At 43.3% G+C, this 17,712-nt stretch overlaps 1 protein-coding gene across 7 annotated transcripts in view; it reads right to left on the bottom strand.

Annotated features, from left to right (window-relative positions):
- TMEM63A (transmembrane protein 63A) overlaps positions 1-17,487 on the bottom strand; it is a 41,126-nt gene extending 23,639 nt beyond the window's left edge. The window contains exons 1-8 of one of the 7 annotated variants that reach the window (XM_014598088.3): positions 17,391-17,487; positions 13,566-13,853; positions 12,530-12,726; positions 10,909-10,988; positions 9,316-9,379; positions 5,968-6,005; positions 4,466-4,608; positions 1,055-1,106 (exon numbers count right to left, since the gene is read on the bottom strand). In XM_014598088.3, the coding sequence (XP_014453574.1) occupies positions 1,055-1,106; positions 4,466-4,608; positions 5,968-6,005; positions 9,316-9,379; positions 10,909-10,988; positions 12,530-12,715 (563 nt within the window). In that variant the 5' untranslated portion in view covers positions 12,716-12,726; positions 13,566-13,853; positions 17,391-17,487. Of the gene's footprint in view, positions 1-1,054; positions 1,107-4,465; positions 4,609-5,967; positions 6,006-9,315; positions 9,380-10,302; positions 10,322-10,908; positions 10,989-12,529; positions 12,727-13,565; positions 13,854-15,526; positions 15,551-17,129 lie in introns of those variants that run through there. The other 6 variants (XM_059717404.1, XM_019483111.2, XM_059717401.1 and 3 more) reach the window with 6 other exon arrangements.
- Between the last annotated feature and the right edge of the window lie 225 nt (positions 17,488-17,712).

Here is a 17,712-nt window from a genome sequence, read left to right as displayed (position 1 = left end):
AAGTAGTAGGTATCCAAAAAATGCAGCTAGTCTAGAACCATCCATACTTTTTCAGCAGGTTTTAACTGTGCATTTTTCTGCCCAGGTATGCAATGGTACACTCTGCTATGTTCCATTTATTTACTGGCATTTTTTTTGTCAATATTAGAAGTCAGGGTGTTGAGTAACTAAACAAAGGAATGATGTCTAGGAGATCTCTTATCTTACAAAATTATTCTGGTCAACCAAAAACATAAAAAGAAAAAAAGGGAACAACCTACACTAGGCACCCAGATGAACTGCTTGCAGAAGGATGGATGAATAGCATGCATTGCTCCTGTAGTAGCCTCCACTGCTGCACTCTTACCTTTGTGTGCATCAGCCTCTCTTTCAAGACTTACATAAGAAAATCTGTACTGTCAACAAAGTTCCTTGCATCTGTAATGGGATTAGTAACTAGCACACACTTTCAAAGATGCTTTATTTAAAGGCACGTAAAAACAGATTTGTGTATTTTAATTTTTTTTTTAAATACTCCTTTATTAAGTTGGTAGGAAAAATATCACTTAAGATGACAGGTAGTGTGATAAGGCTTTTTAAGAGAAGGGAGCTTTTTTACATTAAGTTAACGCACAATGGAATTACAGTATGTATTTAGATGTCCTAGTATGTTTAAGCTTATTTTATTTTTATTTTTAATATATCATAAGCTAAATCATATTTTCTGCTAAACCTGCTAGTTTTATTTTAATCTCAGAAATATGATTCCTGAAAGCAACAATGCTATTATTGCTGGTTGTTAGTCAAGACATGCATGTGCTTTAAAATTTAGAGCAAAGAGCAGAAACCAGGACTGTAGCTTCTAGTCCCAGCACCATCACCACACAGCACCAGGCAAGTCACATACCATGTTTCAGTTTATGCACCTAAACAATGGGAATAAGTATAACACCAAAGGAATGCCTGGCCTTGGGTAGTAATTAGCACTTTTAAAGATGAACGGAAATATTAAAGTTTAGGTATGATTGCCCACAATGTAAAACTTTGTATTTAATACTTCCCTATGTTTACTTACCCAGTTTCTAAATTTGCTATAGTTGTCCTCCCAAAACTATATGGATCTTTATCTAAAAAGGACAAAATACATACTTTATCAAGCACAGACTTCATGAGGCACAATAAGGATATCAAAATATAAAGAACAAGAAATAAAATACCATATTTTCTCACACCCACCATATCCCCCAAAAATCAGCCCCCCAAAATTGGGGTTCGTGTTTTAATCAGGGAAGCTGTTTTCTTCACTGGAAAAGCAGCAAGTCTGGATACACTGTGCATACCATGAAGCTGCTAAGATCGCAGAGTCCTGTGTTAGTCATAACTGTTGGCTAAGCGCTGTATTTTGTGCCTGGAGCAACAAATGAGCCTGCTAGTGGTATCCCAATGAGGCTTGTGATTGGAAACAACACTTTATTTATAGAAGCTTATATAAAAAAAACCCAACTACTTACAGTAAACAACTAACAAATTTGCTACTGCCCTTGCAAGGGGCGGGGCCTAACTTTGTGAAACAGTATCCAGCAAGGGTGGTATTCCAGGAGAGAGTCTAGGTGAGGCAGCTGGCAGCAGGACCTTCCTGGTGCCACGCTTCCTAGACACTCTATGATCTCAGGAGGATGTACTCTGTCACACAGTTGACCATGACTGGAAAAAAAATCTCTTCCTACATACCGCCTTCCAAAAAAAGGTGCATGTTTTATTTGGGGGGGGGGGGAGGGGGGGGTGGTTATGTGTAAAAATACAGTATTGAGATAAAAAAATAAGCAAAACCAGCTTTTTACTTAATACGTTACATTTAAAAGTAATGAACATTAAAAAAAAAAAAAAATCATACTTCCTGCTGGTCTAAAAAAGAAAAACAAGAATATGCCACATTCAGCCGACATGATAGACAGACCTTATTGTTAAGATCTGGATATCAGATATCTACATCATGTGTCCCACCCACAAACACTTTTGTTTATGGAATTAAGCAAATTTTTTAATCTGCCTATTTTTCTAATCTCAGATGTTTGTTCAAATCACACAAAAGTGCTGTGTCCAGAACTGTCACAAGAGCTTTGCTAATCCCAATGACAAGATGGCATAGACAATTCAAGGAGGGGAAAGGCTATTCATGTTTTCAGAAAATTACCAAAAAAAAAAATCCCATGACTTTCCACCACCGCACTTTTTACCACAAGATTGGCCATCACAAAAATGCAGCAGGAACACAGACACCACCCCCCCCCCCCCGCCGAGTTCACCAAGAACTTCATGGTGTATTGCTGTGTTACATATTCTGGTCAGGCAGAACTTGAGGTAGCAGCAGGCACAGAACCTGCCTCTTATTCCAGAAGAAAAGGAATCCCGACACTGGAGCTAAAAGCAGCTGTACCATGCAATACACAGAATCATAGAAAATTAGGGTTGGAAGGGACCTCAGGAGGTCATCTAATCCAACCCCTGCTCAACGCAGGACCATCCCCAACTAGATCATCCCACCCAAGGCTCTGTCTACCCAGGTCTCAAACACCTCCAAGGATGGAGATTCCACCACCTCTCTGGTGAAATACTGGGACAGGTTACTTGATCTCCTAGCGAGAAAGTTTTCCCTTATATCCATCTTAAGCTTCCCTTGCTGAGCCCATCGCTCCTTGCTCTGTCATCTGCCATTACTGAAAACAGTCTAGCTCCATCTCCTTTGTAACCACCCTTCGAGTAGTTGAAAACTCTTATTAAATCCCCCCTCAGGCTTCTCTGCTCCAAACTAAATAAGCCAGTTCTCCCAGCATATTCTCAGAAGTCATGTGCCCCAGCCTCCTAACCAATTTCACTGCCCTCTGCTGGACTCTTTCCAATTTGTCCAGATCCTTTTGGCGGCAGCAGCAGCAGGGGGGCAGTCAAAACTAGACAGTACTCCAGATGTGGCCTCACCAGTGCCAAACAGAGGGGAAGAATCACTTCCTTCAAATTGCTGGCAATGCTCCTACTAATGCGGCCCAGTATGCCGTTAGCTTTCTTTGCAACAAGGGCACATTGTTGGCTCATATTCAGCTTACTGTTACTGCCTACTGTAACCCCCCAGGTCCTTTTCTGCAGAGCTTCTACTTAGCTAGTCAGTCCCCAGCCTGTACAAGTGCATGGGATTGTTCTGTCCCAAGTGCAGAATTCTGTACTTGTCCTTACCAAACTTCATGAAATTCCTTTTGGTCCAACCCTCCAATTTGTTGAGGTCTCTCCAAATCCTAGCTCTACCCTCCAGCATACTGCTCTACCCAGTTTAGTGTCATCCACAAGCTTTCCGAGGGTGCACTCCATCTCATCTTCTAGATTGCTGATGAAGATATTGAACAAAACTGGCTCTGGAACCGATCCTTGGGTCACTCCATTTGATACCGGCTGCCAACTAGGCATCAAGCCCCCTTTGAGCCCAATCCAGCCAATTTTCTATCCACCTTACAGTCCATTCATCCAACCCAGACTTCCTCAGCTTGCTTGCAAGAATGTTGTGGGAGACCATAACAAAAGCCTTACTAAATTCAAGGAAGTCCACTGCTCTCCCCGCATCCACAGAGCCTGTCATCTCATCATAGAAGGCAATTTGATTGGTCAGGCATGACTTGCTAACTGTTCCTAATCAGCTTCTCCTCCAAGTAATTAGCAGATCCTCAAGGAATCCATGTTTACATGATTTTTCCAGGGACTGAAGCAAGGCTGACTGGTCTATAGCTACTGGGATAATCTTTCCCTCTCTTGAAAATGGATACTATATTTACCCTCTTCCAATCATCCAGAACCTCTCCTGATCACCATGAGTTTTCAAAGATAATGGCTAGAGGCTCTGCCATCACATTGGTCAACTCCCTCAGCACCGTCAGTGTATCGCGTCCCACCCCATGGACTTGTGCATGTCCAGCTTTTCTAAATAGTTCCTACCTGTTCTTTCAGCACTGTTAGCTGCTCACCTCCTCCCCAAACTGTGCTGCTAGCCTGGGAGCTGACCTTGCCTACAGAGACTGAAGTTTTTTTGTTTTCTTTAATTTAAAAAGGCATTGGGTACTTCAGCATTTTCCGCATCATCTGTTGCCAAGTTGCCTTCCCCAATCACTAAGGGACCCACACTTTCCCTGATTTTCCTCTGCAGACATGGTCAAGAAGTTCAAGGAGAGCCACACCTACCCAGCCACCCGCCAGCCAGCACATAGTTACCACATCAGAAGAGGGAAGAATTCCATGTAGTCAATTATCCTGTTTTTGAAAGTAGCCTTTCCTAGAGGCTTCAGAGGAAACAAGTCTCCCCTGCTATTGATAAAGAATAACGTATCTAACCATGCAGTATTCTGCTACTTGCTGGAAGACTTAATATGATCATAATAGGAGGGATCCTTAAATTCTGACAGCAACACACAACACACTTCTCCCCAGGATATAGAAAGATTCTTACCAAGTAAGTCACCGGATAGATTGACAGGCAATATAACACACACTGACAAAATGCTCATAGTAACCAGCAAACAGATGATGTGGCGCTGGAAGGCAAGGTAGTGTATGGCATCATCACCACACTTCTCATTAATCTCTTCCTCACTGCAAAGACAGAAAGACACAGGATCAGTTTACTTTGCTTCTTGGAACGAAAAAAAAACATTAATATCCAAGTCAGCAGTGCTCAACCTCCAATCTAAGGGCCAGATCTGGCCCGCTCATAGATCCAGAAATATAGTGGTGGTAGTGACAGAATCCCACCTGCAGTGGTGGGGGAGCAGTGGCAACATTAAATTGCTGTGGCTGCAGGAACCGCAGCAAGTAGCACTGCCACCACTCCCCTACTACCAAATGTATGGACTCCTGGAAAGCCTCATGGGCTGGATGACACGGCTCCAAGTGCCAGACTGCACTGGGAATTGCTGCTACCATTGTCTGGGCTCCCTGTCCCTCCCAGTTCCACTGCTTGTTCCCACCACCATGGATGGGGTAACATAGCCTGCAGTGCTGAGGGAGTTATGGCGGGGGCGGGCAGGACTCAGAAACCCCACATGTCCTCGTGTAGTACAGAAGTATGTGGGGCTGGACTGATGTGCCTGGTCACACCCATAGACTGGCCCTGTCCTACATCAGGCCTGTGGACCAACGCCACATGCGGGATCTGGCCCCACAGTACTCATCCAATTCACAGGATGGGACAGGCTAAGCGCCAACAAATTAAGCCCTAGAACAACTACCCTCTGCTAGACTGAGAAATGGAAGTGCAGGGGGTTCCCCCCCCCCCTTTTTTTTTTTTTTTAATACATCAGCATAGCACTTAAATAGTAAAAGGATTTTTTTTTTGCTGACATCAATACAGGTTTGCTAACTGGAGAGAAATTTTCAAATTCAAATATGCCTCTAGAGCAAAATTCACACTACAAAAAGCATCAGTTGACTATGATGCAAGAGACATAGGGTACTCCAAAAATGTTGTGCGCCAGCAAAAGAGATGAGGGGTGTTGTTTCAAATGCCTTCTTACAGCCACATGTGGGGAAAAAAAATATTCAACAAACTAACAAGTTGAGCAAATTTCTACTTTTCTGGACAGGTAATAAGTGATGAGGGAATGTAACAGACATTTTCTCGTTACTAGCCTGAAACCAATTGAATGAATATGCTTTGCCTCTGGGCTGATAAGTTTTCATGACAATTTTGCTAACTTGTGTCAAATCTAGGTGTCACTTAGGGACAGGATTTCCACAACAGGAGGTTGAGGAGGAAAATGAAAACATGCAGATCTTAGTTTCACTCCCAACCCATGGGCCACCAATTAAACATTCATCTAGAGCTCATTTGGGCTCCCATACTGCTAATTCTACCTCTCTTGGTACTCTCTCTCAATACAGTCTATCACTTCCTTCCCTTGAAAAATATCAAGAAAAAGTAAACCCTGGCTCACTACTGTTTCCTGTACTTACCGCATTCGAAAGGCAGCCATCATCCAAGAACAAAACCCCTAAAAATAAAAGGTGAAGTATGTTAGATTCTGAACATGAATTGCTTCAAAGAGATATTGATGTCTAATTTTTCCAATTAACAACTTTTTCCATTAAAACTCACTCTCAACATGTAAACAAAAACAGCTATCAGTTCAGTCTAGATAATATCAGAGTTCCATATCCCATTTATATTCTATACACATACAGAGAACACACCCAGCACCTAAAAATGTCACTTCATATATAGTGATTTACAATTTGCTAATATTGGGAAGCACAAATGTTGACTATTCAAGGAATTAAACAACTAAGATAAATGTATACACTTAATTTCAGTAGTTTAAGAGTTTCTGAACTGAAAACATGATTTTTAAAAAACACCCTTCAAAGTTCCCTCCCATTTCTAAACAGCCTTCCATTCCATCCTATCTTGTGCAATTTCCTTCTACCTTGTCACATCTTTGCTTATTCCTTCCAGATGAGTTTATGTCATAATCCCATCGTTGCCTTGCGTGATACCCACCACCTCAGTTCCAAAATCTGCTTCACATGCCTTCTTTCATCAGGTCGCATGATACACCCTACCCATTTTAGTCCCTGCACTCTTATCTTGCTCAAGACATCGTCTTTTGTAAAGACCCACAAGCTTTTCTCCTCCATAGTTTGTTCTTTTGTACAACACCATATCTTTTCCTTAGCATTCTGTTTTCAAACACTTGCAGATTTTTTTTCCCCATTTGCCTCTGTCAGTATCCAGGATTCATATCTATATAGAAGGACAGGTTGTTCAACTGTACTATAAAGTTGGATTTTAAGGTCTCTTGAGATTCTCCTTGCAGCTAAGCTCAACAGGCATACAATTAGAACTGTACATTTTTGCCTTCATTTCTTCAGTCTTTTGATTGCCCTCAGTGATCATTGTTTCTAAATATTTAAATTTCTCTGTTTTCCATCTTGTTATTCTCTATCCTCATCTTCCTTTGATCTTGAGATTTATTTCTGGATGTGATTAGGTATTTAGTCTTGCTGACACTGATAGTAAGCCCAACTCCTTTGGTGTTTCATGCTATGATCTCTGTATTCTTTTATACCATTTCCATTTTCTCTCCTACTAGGCAGATGCAATTTGCATAAGCAAATACCTGGTGCAGACCTTTTTATTTTTCTCTTATGACCTTCTCAAGCATCAAGATGAAAAGCACTGGTGACAGTGCTCTTCTTTAGGGGTCCTTATTTAGGTGTCCTCTTTAGGGGTGCACCAATAAAGATTTTCTTGGCCGATAGCGATAGCTGATTATTAACCAGCCATACTGTCCAATACCAATCTGATAACCAATTTAAAGGAATGCAGCCGGGCAGTGTGGAGAGCAGCTCCCTGCAGGTAAGTCTGCGCAGGGGAAGCAACATGGGCGAGGGGGGCAAATTGAGGCTCTCATGGTGAGGGAGAGAGTGCGGCAGGGGCTGGGGCGGTGAGTAGTACCCAGGGCCAAGCCAGGGCAGTGAGTAGTACCCAGGGCCAAGGCAAGGAGTGGGATACAGCTGCGGGCGGCTCGTCCAGGGGATCAGAATCCCAGTGCTTAAAAATGGTGGTGGTGGCACTTGAACCAAACTAAAGTTCATTTGATGAGCTTTAAGTGCTGCTGCCACCATTTTTTAAGTGCAAGGATGCTTTTAACCAGAGCCGAGCCGAGCCGAGCCGAGCCAACTGGAGTGAGGGCAGATGTGGACTGCCTGCTGCAGGCTGAGGGCTCTCTGCTCTGCTGCCTTTCCCTCAGGAGCCCTGCACCAGCCCTGCAGAAGGAGGCACAACTCGCCACCCCCACCACTAATGGATGGGCAGGGGACATGCAGCCAACAGGCAAATAACTTAAAGGCAAGGGAAAGGCAATAAAGTGGACAGCCCGAAGCCCACAGCAAGCAGCCCACATCTACCCCATGCTCAAATGTGGGGGGTACATGGTCCCCCATGCCTCCCCCCCAGGAATGTACACAGCAGCAGGGAGCCACCCCCACTCCCGACACCTCCTGGGTGAGCCACCCACAGCTCCATCCTGTTCCCTGTCCCAGGTCCCATTCACTGCCCTGGCTGGACAGCGCCCCCAAGCCCCAGTCCCTGCTGCACTTTCTCCCTCAATGTGGGGACCTCAATCTGTTCCCCTCACACCCCTTCCCCTTCCCCTTCCCAGCAGGACCCTAGCCAGAAGGCATATTGTATTTATCAGTGACATTATTGGCTACACTGGCCAAAAAAAGCCGATAGCTGATTATGTTAATTTTCCTTTTAAACAGTGCCGATCCAATATGCAACCGATATCAGTGCACCTCTAGTCCTCTTGTTTGAGCCTGCTATTGATTTCCATTGGGTCCAACAGCTTTCCCTCAGTTCTCATGGAACTCATTGATCCTTCAGTGCACACCTTAATAAACCATACCGTTTTGGGGGGGAATTAAAAACTCCACCATAATTGATCATGGTGACTTTCTTCTAATACTATCATAAGCTTTGACATCTTTTGCAACTTCTCATTTCTTTTCCAGCAACAGCTTTGTTGAAAATACCTGATCACAAGTTGATCTTTCCTGAACTCAGTGGTACTCTCTCAATTTTTTTGCATCTGTGAGCCATCAGTTTAGCAGCACTTGCGAAAAAGCTCTGTATGTTGTGTGATACCCTGATAGTTATTACACTCTCTTCAATGACCCTTATTATTATTATTATTGTCTGCTTCCACTGTTCGGGCATAAATTCTTCTCTCCAGATCTTTTCAGTCATCTTGTGAAGATGGCATTTTAATGCTTTGAATGCAAACTTTCAGGCATTTAGCTGGAAGACTGTCTATCCCTGGTGCCTTAATAAACACTACCTACCCATACAAGCGTGTTGTGAAAGTTAGCTTTGCAATACTTGTAAAGGAGAACTCTGTACACAAAAAGTTCTCTACAGAGCGCAAAACATGCATCCATGTTACACTTTTACAGAGACTATTAAGCCTTTGTTCCCTTCTTCCCAAATTTTGTGGGGAAAATCTTCTATTGTAAAAATGACACAACACTGGTAAATTATAATAGCATCACACTGTTTATAAAGGGCTAGAAAAAAAGAAGCCAAGAAGTCTAAGGTTCCAGAATAAACATATACACATCATATGTTAGCATTTCTCACACTGGGAGTGCATAGATGCCCTGCCATACACAACCTATTTATATACACCAAGTGCAGAACAATGGTAGATTCCACCATATCTACCTACTTCACTTACTCACACACACTCACACACACACACACTCTCTACCATTTTATCTTATAGGTCTAATACAAATACTGACCCTGTCATATTCAAGGTCATCCATTGCTGATGAGGATGACGATATCCTGCAGTGTCTTGACTCACTAAAATATGCAAAAAGACAAATCAAAGTTATTTGTAGAAATGCAGAAGCTTCTCCATGTCTGATAAACCAAGTTTAACAATTCTGAAGTGGGTCAGTAAGGAAACAAAATAAAAACAAAAGAGAAAAACTAGAGTAATTAGTTTGCATTTCCAGATTGAATCATAGAGAATTTTATTTTAAAACGTCCATGCTTCTATTCAGCACTTGAAAGTGAGAAAGGAGAAGATCCTGAAGTAACAGAGTACAATAAACAAGGAGGGTGCAGTGGTGAGACAGTAATGACGCAAAGAATTTGAAGAAAGCGGACCACTAATTTGGTGCCTAATAAGATAGGGTCTGCAGGCTTCATTCCTGTTCAGATTTGCAACATTATATAAAATATCATCTTTCCCCATCTTCCCCTTCCACATCTCTGCAGTTTCTGCCTCAGTCCAGATTTATCCTGTACCCTTATGAGAACTGCCTTAACTCCCATTTTTCTGCTTCTGCAGCACAGTGAAGAACTTTTAGTAAATCTTTCATCTACTGTAAACCAGGGAAATAGCTGTTTCCACTTGTTAGGAAGTAAAGTGGTTTCCTCACTATGGGTATGTCAACACTGCATTCAGAAGATTTAACTGCAGCACGCATAAACATATGTGCAGGTTAAATTGAACCTAACTCACTCACATAATGCAATGAAGATGTGGTACCACAGGCTTCAGTGAGGAAGCCTATGCTACACCGTCTTCATCCCCATTGTTAGCCAAGTTTTCTACATACAGGTGAGCTCAGGTGCATCACAAATCACACTTCCCAACTAAGTGCAGACAGGCTCAGAATAAACACACACAAGTTTTTCTTCACATATGCTTGGGATATATTATAGCTATTGATAGTAGTAGCTTATGGTAAATGCAAGAGCACTAAACTTCAACCCACCTTACAAGAAGTATTTCTTCTTGAAGTATCCATAATATCATCAAGCAGAAGCAGTTAAAAAAAAAAAAAAAAAGTCACAGGATCATTCCAGCTTCCATTAAAGACGTCAAAGCTCTTAGAGACTTCTGCTAGGGCAAATATCAGGCCCTTTATGATCCGTACAGGGACGGAGTCAAGACAAATTCTGGGAAGACTTGTATTAACTGTTACATTGGGAAGACCTTTGATCTGAAGGCAGCCAAGTGCAGCAGTTAATATTCTACTGCTGCAGAAAGTGTAGGCACCAGTAAGTGGGCAGATGATGTTAACAGATTCAAGCAGCCTATTGCCTTTCTTCTTCCCTCCACTCCTCCACACATGATATCCGAGAAGGATTCATAACCACAAGTGTAAACACACAGCTTTATTTATTGACACTGCAGAAAAATTTTCAGACAAGGAAGTGTTTCACACACCATAGTCAGAAGAGAATTTTAAATAAGAAAGAAAAATTAATGCAAGTCCAATCACACTTATTCATGCAAGCAAGCAAGCAAGCTAGCTAACAGGAACCTCCTTATCTTTCCTACTTCCACAACCCCCACATGGTTTTCAGCAACACTATACCTTTCAGTTTCTGACAACAAGGCAAGACGACCATAATCCCAGAATTTCTTCCTTATTACAGAGAAGGCCAATATTAAGATCTAGAAGATAAATCAAAAATAAAAATTGTTTACTTCCTATTTTTAAATTTCAAAATTATTATTTTGGAAAGTAGGATTTACTGTAGCAAATTAAGTCTTTGACCTGTCAAAAACACCATTCTACTTCTACAAGTAACTGGCTCTCGATAAGTGATCCAGTCACCACCAAACTGCAAAACTCTTTGTTTGGGACTTCAGAGAGATTAGAACTTCAGTACTTTTGTCCAAATTGCACATCTTGGCCAAACTTTAAGATAAAAATAATCCCTTACCTCGAGTTCTATTAACAAGGTACACACACACACACCGCACACACACAGTACTTTACAGTTAACTGCTTCAGAGGACAAAGAAACCTTTATAACAGACCTTTACTTTAAATTATTAAAACAAAGGCCCAAACTAAGATGACTAGCTCACAGGGCAAGTTTTACAACCATGCCCTTAGCCTAAGCATATACAATTCTTTCTTGTGTGGCTGAAACACAAGAACTACTTGAACCCTTCTTAGCATCCATAACTACAATGAATATAGCTCAAAAGACTAAATCATTCACCAAGACCTTTTATAAAATCCCTTCCTAGAGATTAAATCCCTTCTAGCAAGACAACCAATTAAATTATTCAAGATCCTACAGATTCTTTTCTAACTTGTATTTCAGAGATTTACAGAGAACTTAAAAAAAAAATAAAAAAAAAATCAACAACCAAAAGCAGTCAAATGGGAACTAAAAAAACTTTCCCTAAACTTTTTATATTTATAAAAAGCTGGCAACAAACCACAACACTCTCAAAGAGAGGAATGAGGGAGTTGTCATATAAATTCAAACTATTGGCCCTTCCGGTTTGATATCCAGAGGTGAATAAGTGATTCTTAGAGAAAACCAAAAAAGCCCCTGTCTTATTATGTAATGCTGTCCAAAAAACAAGAGATCCCCCCTAATCTCTGCAGAGCAGCCTAGAACATAGATGTAACATTTTAAAATCAACCATTAGAATGAAGCACATCAGTTCCCAAAGAACATCCAGCATAGATTTCAACATCACAGCTCACCGTCACATTCATTCAGCATTAAAGAACTCTGGATCCAAACAACTGGTACCCAGCCTGCTGGAACATGCATACCAGGACAGCCAAGAGAGTTTAACTACTTCATTTAAAATTATTTTATTTTGTAAATTGGGCTCAAGATCTGGTGGGCCTTGTACTAGCATGGCCCTTCAACAGGCCAAATTTGGGTTCCTTTGCAGTACAGTTTCCTAGATTCTTTAAATTGGACAACTCACTCCCTGAGTCTCATTTTACTATTGGGACTAAAAACTGATAGATAGCGCTTCAGAAAAAAACAAAACAGGATAAACTGTGAGATCAACTTGCAGTTCTGCCTCTCCCACAAACTTTTAAGATTATTTCTGTTCTGAAAATAAATCTCTCTTACCCTAACAGACACGGAAGAGAATTCTGAACAACACTGATGTTAGACAAAGCGTGAACTGTTGCAACTGGAAGACTTGGGGGCAGGTGGAGGGGGGAAGCTTACCAAAAAGCAGGTAACATCCAGGAGCAGGACTGTAGGAATTCCACCAAAAGTTACCCCCTGAAGTACAGTGCTGCCCTGTGCAGTGCTATAGCAGTACGTCTCATTTGATGAATTGGAAAGTCCAGTTCTGTTCCAGAAGTAGACTAGACGGGAATGTCCAATATCAAGAAATAGAAAAGGAACCATCTTGTGTCTCCCTCAAAAAAGGAAAAAAAAAAAGGAAGTACAGCAGTTACATTAACAGCTTGCCTAATGAGTCAGGAACCATATGAGATATTTGTCATAAAAATGCAAACAGGGAAAGCGTTTAGATCAAGTAACATACAGTGCAAGAAGCATCAAAGGAAACTAATCTCACACAGAATGAAAGTTTGACCATTATCCCCAATCACCAAGAGAAATTATGGCAAAATTCACCACCAAACAGCCTCCATTTCACTGTTCAGCAAAGGATTCCTACTCATCTATTTTAAACTCTTAACAAGACAGAATTCTCAAAAAGCCAGGCATCAAAGCTCAAATACCACCTGAGGATAGCTCCAGGACACCAATGTTAACTCTTGTATTCCACCATCTATAACCATTAAAATTACTGAAATATTTTAAATTTGATTTCTGGTTCCTAGAGTCACCTATTCCAAATAATCTATTTCTATCTGTTTGAAGGATTTCATACTTTTATTTTACCAAGCACTTGTGGACATCTTGGATGTGACCTCATTCAATTCAAAATAAATTCACATGAAAAGGTCAGGGAACATTATAAGGTTCATTACACATCCCATTAAAAAGCTACTATATGCCTTAAGTGATGTTTAATTAATGTTTTACATCAATTAGATATCCCTAGATGAAAGGATAATAAATGTATTAGCTATTTAACAAGAAACAGTAAGGCATTTAAGTTTTTCAGAAAGTACTCGGCTATCCAGTTCTACTCAATTATACATTAAGCTACTCAGTCTATTACCAACATGCAAAATTCTACCTTTCATACAATGGTCTCTTTTACCAGTGAAGGAAACTGCTTACTTACTTGTGGATTTACTGTTTTCATAAAAGTGTCTTTTCAAATCTTCTTTATTAATCCTCAGTGACTTTCAATTACTTGGAATAAAAAAGCATTTCAGGTGCAAGAGATTATTAGTGACAAACTCTCATGGAGAATACAGCTTTAAAAGCTCAAACTTCTTGGGAGCAAAGATTATGGATCCTCATCACAGTCCAGAGACTACCTCCTGGGTGTCATCTAGTATATCCAACTGTAATCATTTGCTTCTTACAAAAGTGTTTCTCAGACCTGTAGAAAATACCGTCCTAGATTCTGAAAGAAACAAAGAGCCATTTTATTGTTTCATCCCTTCCTTATCTTTATCGGTTTACTATTGAAAACTCTGGAGGCTGTCTTATTTACAGTGCAAATGCAAGATGGGTTGAGACAGTAAAAGCTGCCTTACCTGCCTCCTTCCCCATAACCTTAAGGAAATGCTCCTTGCAATATTTTTTTTAATACTTATCTATAGGCACTAGATCCAAAAGCCCCTCCAAATTCATTTAAAGTAAGTCAAGCACCCCTCATATCACAATGACTTCTAAGTCCCTACAAACTCTGCTTGAATTTATCTCAGTGACCAAATGGTAAATATTCCACATCACAATACCAGTTCCCAAACATCCACTACTCACTCATGATTAAGCACTTCAACACCTGTACGTTCACATGACCTATAAGCAACAAATGCCCTGAAAATTGCTACCATACTGAATATAAGTATCACAGTATTTCAGAACCAGTGATTTTATTCTTCTCTTTTGGAGCTTGCAGGCCTTCTGTCCACTGCAGTAGAGTCACATCTTCAGCCTAGAGTAAGAGTCAATTACCTTTCTTCTCTGTCATATTAGCCATGCTTTCTAACAACCGGTTTGACAGAAAAAACCTGGAATATTTCTTGAATTTATTTTGTAAAAGATTGCTAGGACAGATGTGAAAGCTACAGGCTTCAATTAAAAATGCACTACTGGGTCTGATCAGGGCAATTCCTGACTTTGTAAACTTACTTGTCCGGAAACTAGCAGAAAGTTATCAGGAAGATTACTTCAGTGATTGACAAGTAGGACACCTGCCATGTGGATGTCACTGGGGACCCGATGCAGAAACCAAGTTCCAAGCCTGAATTTGTGACCTTTTGGGGGAGTCTGACCAATGCTGTGGACCCTACATTTTTTAACAGTCTTCACCAGGATTCTCTGTTGAGTCTGCTGATTTTTCTAACAGATTCAGAGTTCTAGAGCAAGAGGACTGCTAGAGCATCTCTAAAGAATCACAGGGTCTACGGCTGATTTAGGTATTTTGCCACCTTTCACCCTTCCTCCACTCCTGTGTGGCTCCTTTTCTGCTTGAGGAAACGATGCACAGGTGAGTCCACCACAACTGGGCTGCCAAGATTGTGCCTGCATCTTGTCAAGCTGAACTGGCCTTCCCAATGCTGCCTGGCCCCTTTCCTGCCTAGGGGAGTGAGGCAGAGGTAACACACCCTGACCAGAGCCGAGGGGTGGGGAGGGGGAATGCACTTTGAGCACTTCAGATTGCTTGGTGGGCAAAAATGGTATTCAATCAGGTTTGAAGGAAGAGATGCACACCTTCCCCTTTTGCCCCTTCTCGGCCTAGCTCTTTCCCTGAAGCCTGCAGGGGTAGTCGTGCTACTCCACTGCCTCAGAAGAGGTAGCAGAGCCAAAAAAGCAGTCTTCTCCAAAAAGACTCAAACAGAGCCCTCCTGGGAAATGGAGACAGCTAGCAGATGGACCCTTGACAATTCAAATGCTCAGCCAGCTACATGGCACAAAAGGCCTTAGCCTGCCTCAGAGAAGACCTACAGCAGGGGGCAGGTTACTGTGGGAGCAGGACATTCCCCTACTGCTGGTGACTGACACAGCTGTTATGTCCCCTCTTCTCCCCCCCACCGCTTCAAGTAGGCCTCAGTACCCAGTGAGACATACCTGGGGACCTCAGCACAATGCAGAACCTGAAGGGTCCTTTTGAGATTTGTCTTCAGGGCAGAGTTGACTTGAATGACCTATATGTGAGCTTGCCTAGCTCCAGTGACAACATCCAGTTAGCACCTACAGAGCTGCATTCACTTGCAAGCAGCACTAAAGCTTCAGCTCGACTCATCTGGGTCTACCCACCTGAAGGTCCAGCAGCAGATAGCAGCCAATGCTATGAAGCTGCCAGAGCATACACACATGTGCCTGCTTCTGGTGGCTCCACTCAACAGCTGCACCAATAGAGCACAAAATTCATCTCGGGGAGGCACTAGCCGCTGAGCAGAAGAGTGGCAGAGAGCACACAAGTGTTTACACGTGCCTTCTACCTGCTGCCAGACCAATCCAGAAGCCTTGCTTCACCTGGCAGAAAAGAGACCACCACCTCAAAGGAGGCCAGAGAGTGAATGTGCTCCAAGTCCCACCAACAGAACTGAAGCCTTGCCTGCATCCCTCTGCAGCATGGACTTGGCCTAAGACTTCTGCAACCTGCCTCACAGAACGTGCTTCTGGTGAACTGGGGAAGCACTCACCTGTTTTTTCCTGAGAGCACAGGGCAGGCACTGGAGCCTGAGCAGCACTCGAGTGAAACCAGTACTCCACCGACACTACAGACACTTCACGTTGGCAGCTAAAGTGGCACCAGCTCGAGCATTATTAGCCTCTTCTTACCCCTGCTACATACACTACACCAGGGTCCCAATCTATGGTACAGGCACCACCAGTGGTACACAAACAACCTGTCAATGGTACGCATTAACACATTTGTTATAATTATTTTATATGACAAAAATGTGGTGGTGGTACTTAAGGTTGTACCATTTTAAACCGGTGGTGTGCAATCCATCAGAGTTTGGGAACTGCTGTATTACACAATTGACTGGTTCCTCATGCAATACATTTAGATCAGCTGTCTACGCAAACCAGCTGTCTATGCAAACCAATTTTCACACAACTAGCTGGGGAATGCCGCAATAAATGCAGACCAGTCACATGTCCAAGGTAATTATCACGCCGTGAAAAGGACTCTCCACTTACAAAAACAGCCAACCAGTTATCATGACATGACCACTCCACAGCTGGTTTCTACCCAGCTTTTGTTGGAATGAGCGGCAGGGCCCTTCCCCCAGCCAGCACAGCAACCAGGGCTAAAAGCCTTGCCAGGCTCCGGCACTGCCAGCAGACCAGAGGGCTTGCAACTTCATAGGCTTGGGCACTGCATACAGACCAAAGGGCTTGCAACTTCATAGGCTTGGGCACTGCATACAGACCAAAGGGCTTGCAACTTAACAGGCCCCTGCATCACAAGCACACCAGAGGGCTCGCAACTTCAGCCAAATTACACTGCAAGCACTCTGGTCCACAGGCAGCACTTGAGCCCAGCCAGGCAACTTTAGCCCTGGTTGCGGAGAAGGGCAAAGTTTGCAAAGGCAAGAAAGAGCCCGGCTCGCAGCCAGCTGCACAGCCGCAGCCAAGCAAGCGCGACGCGGGCTCGCCAAAGGAAACCCAAGGCTCTGCCAAGGGACCCAAGGGCTCCGGGAGCAGCGGGAAGACCTACCTGCGCTGCTCCCAGGCTGGTGTCTGCTCCCCTCACTTGCTAGGAGACGGGGGACCACAGCAGCACGCCCAACGTAGCCCGCGGCGCCTGCCCCGCACTAAGGCCCCTTTCCGAGAGGCCAGGGCCACCCCTGCCTGGCTCCTCCAGGCCTTGGGCTGGCCCGGCAGAGCCCGCGAGGGGCGAGCCCGGCCCGCCGGGGGTGCGTGCTTGGCAGGGCAGGGACGGAGCTGCCTCCCCCAGGGCGCGGGCACAGCCCGGTACCTGCGGAGCAGGGGCAGCGGCCGCGGTGTCCCGCTGCAGCAGGTCGGAGCCGGCGCGAGCCTGGGCTGCAAGGGGCAAAAAAAAAAAAAAAAAACAAAAAAAAGCAGGCGTCTACCCCGCTGCGCATGCGCCGCCCGCCCGCGGCTCGCACCGCCTTCCCCGGGCCCTGGCAGGAGCCAGGCGCCTGCTTGGGGCATGACCGCGCTTCTAGCGGGAAGTGTTCTCCTCGTCGCCAACCTAACTGTCCTCTGCTGCAGCTTGTGGCTCTTGCTCCTTATCCTGGCCCCTAGAGCCGCAGAGAAAAGCCCATCTCCATTTTCTC

Source organism: Alligator mississippiensis, chromosome 1 (genome assembly GCF_030867095.1).
Source record: "Alligator mississippiensis isolate rAllMis1 chromosome 1, rAllMis1, whole genome shotgun sequence".
Taxonomy (NCBI): Eukaryota; Metazoa; Chordata; order Crocodylia; family Alligatoridae; genus Alligator; species Alligator mississippiensis.
This window is presented reverse-complemented; position numbering and strand designations above follow the sequence as displayed.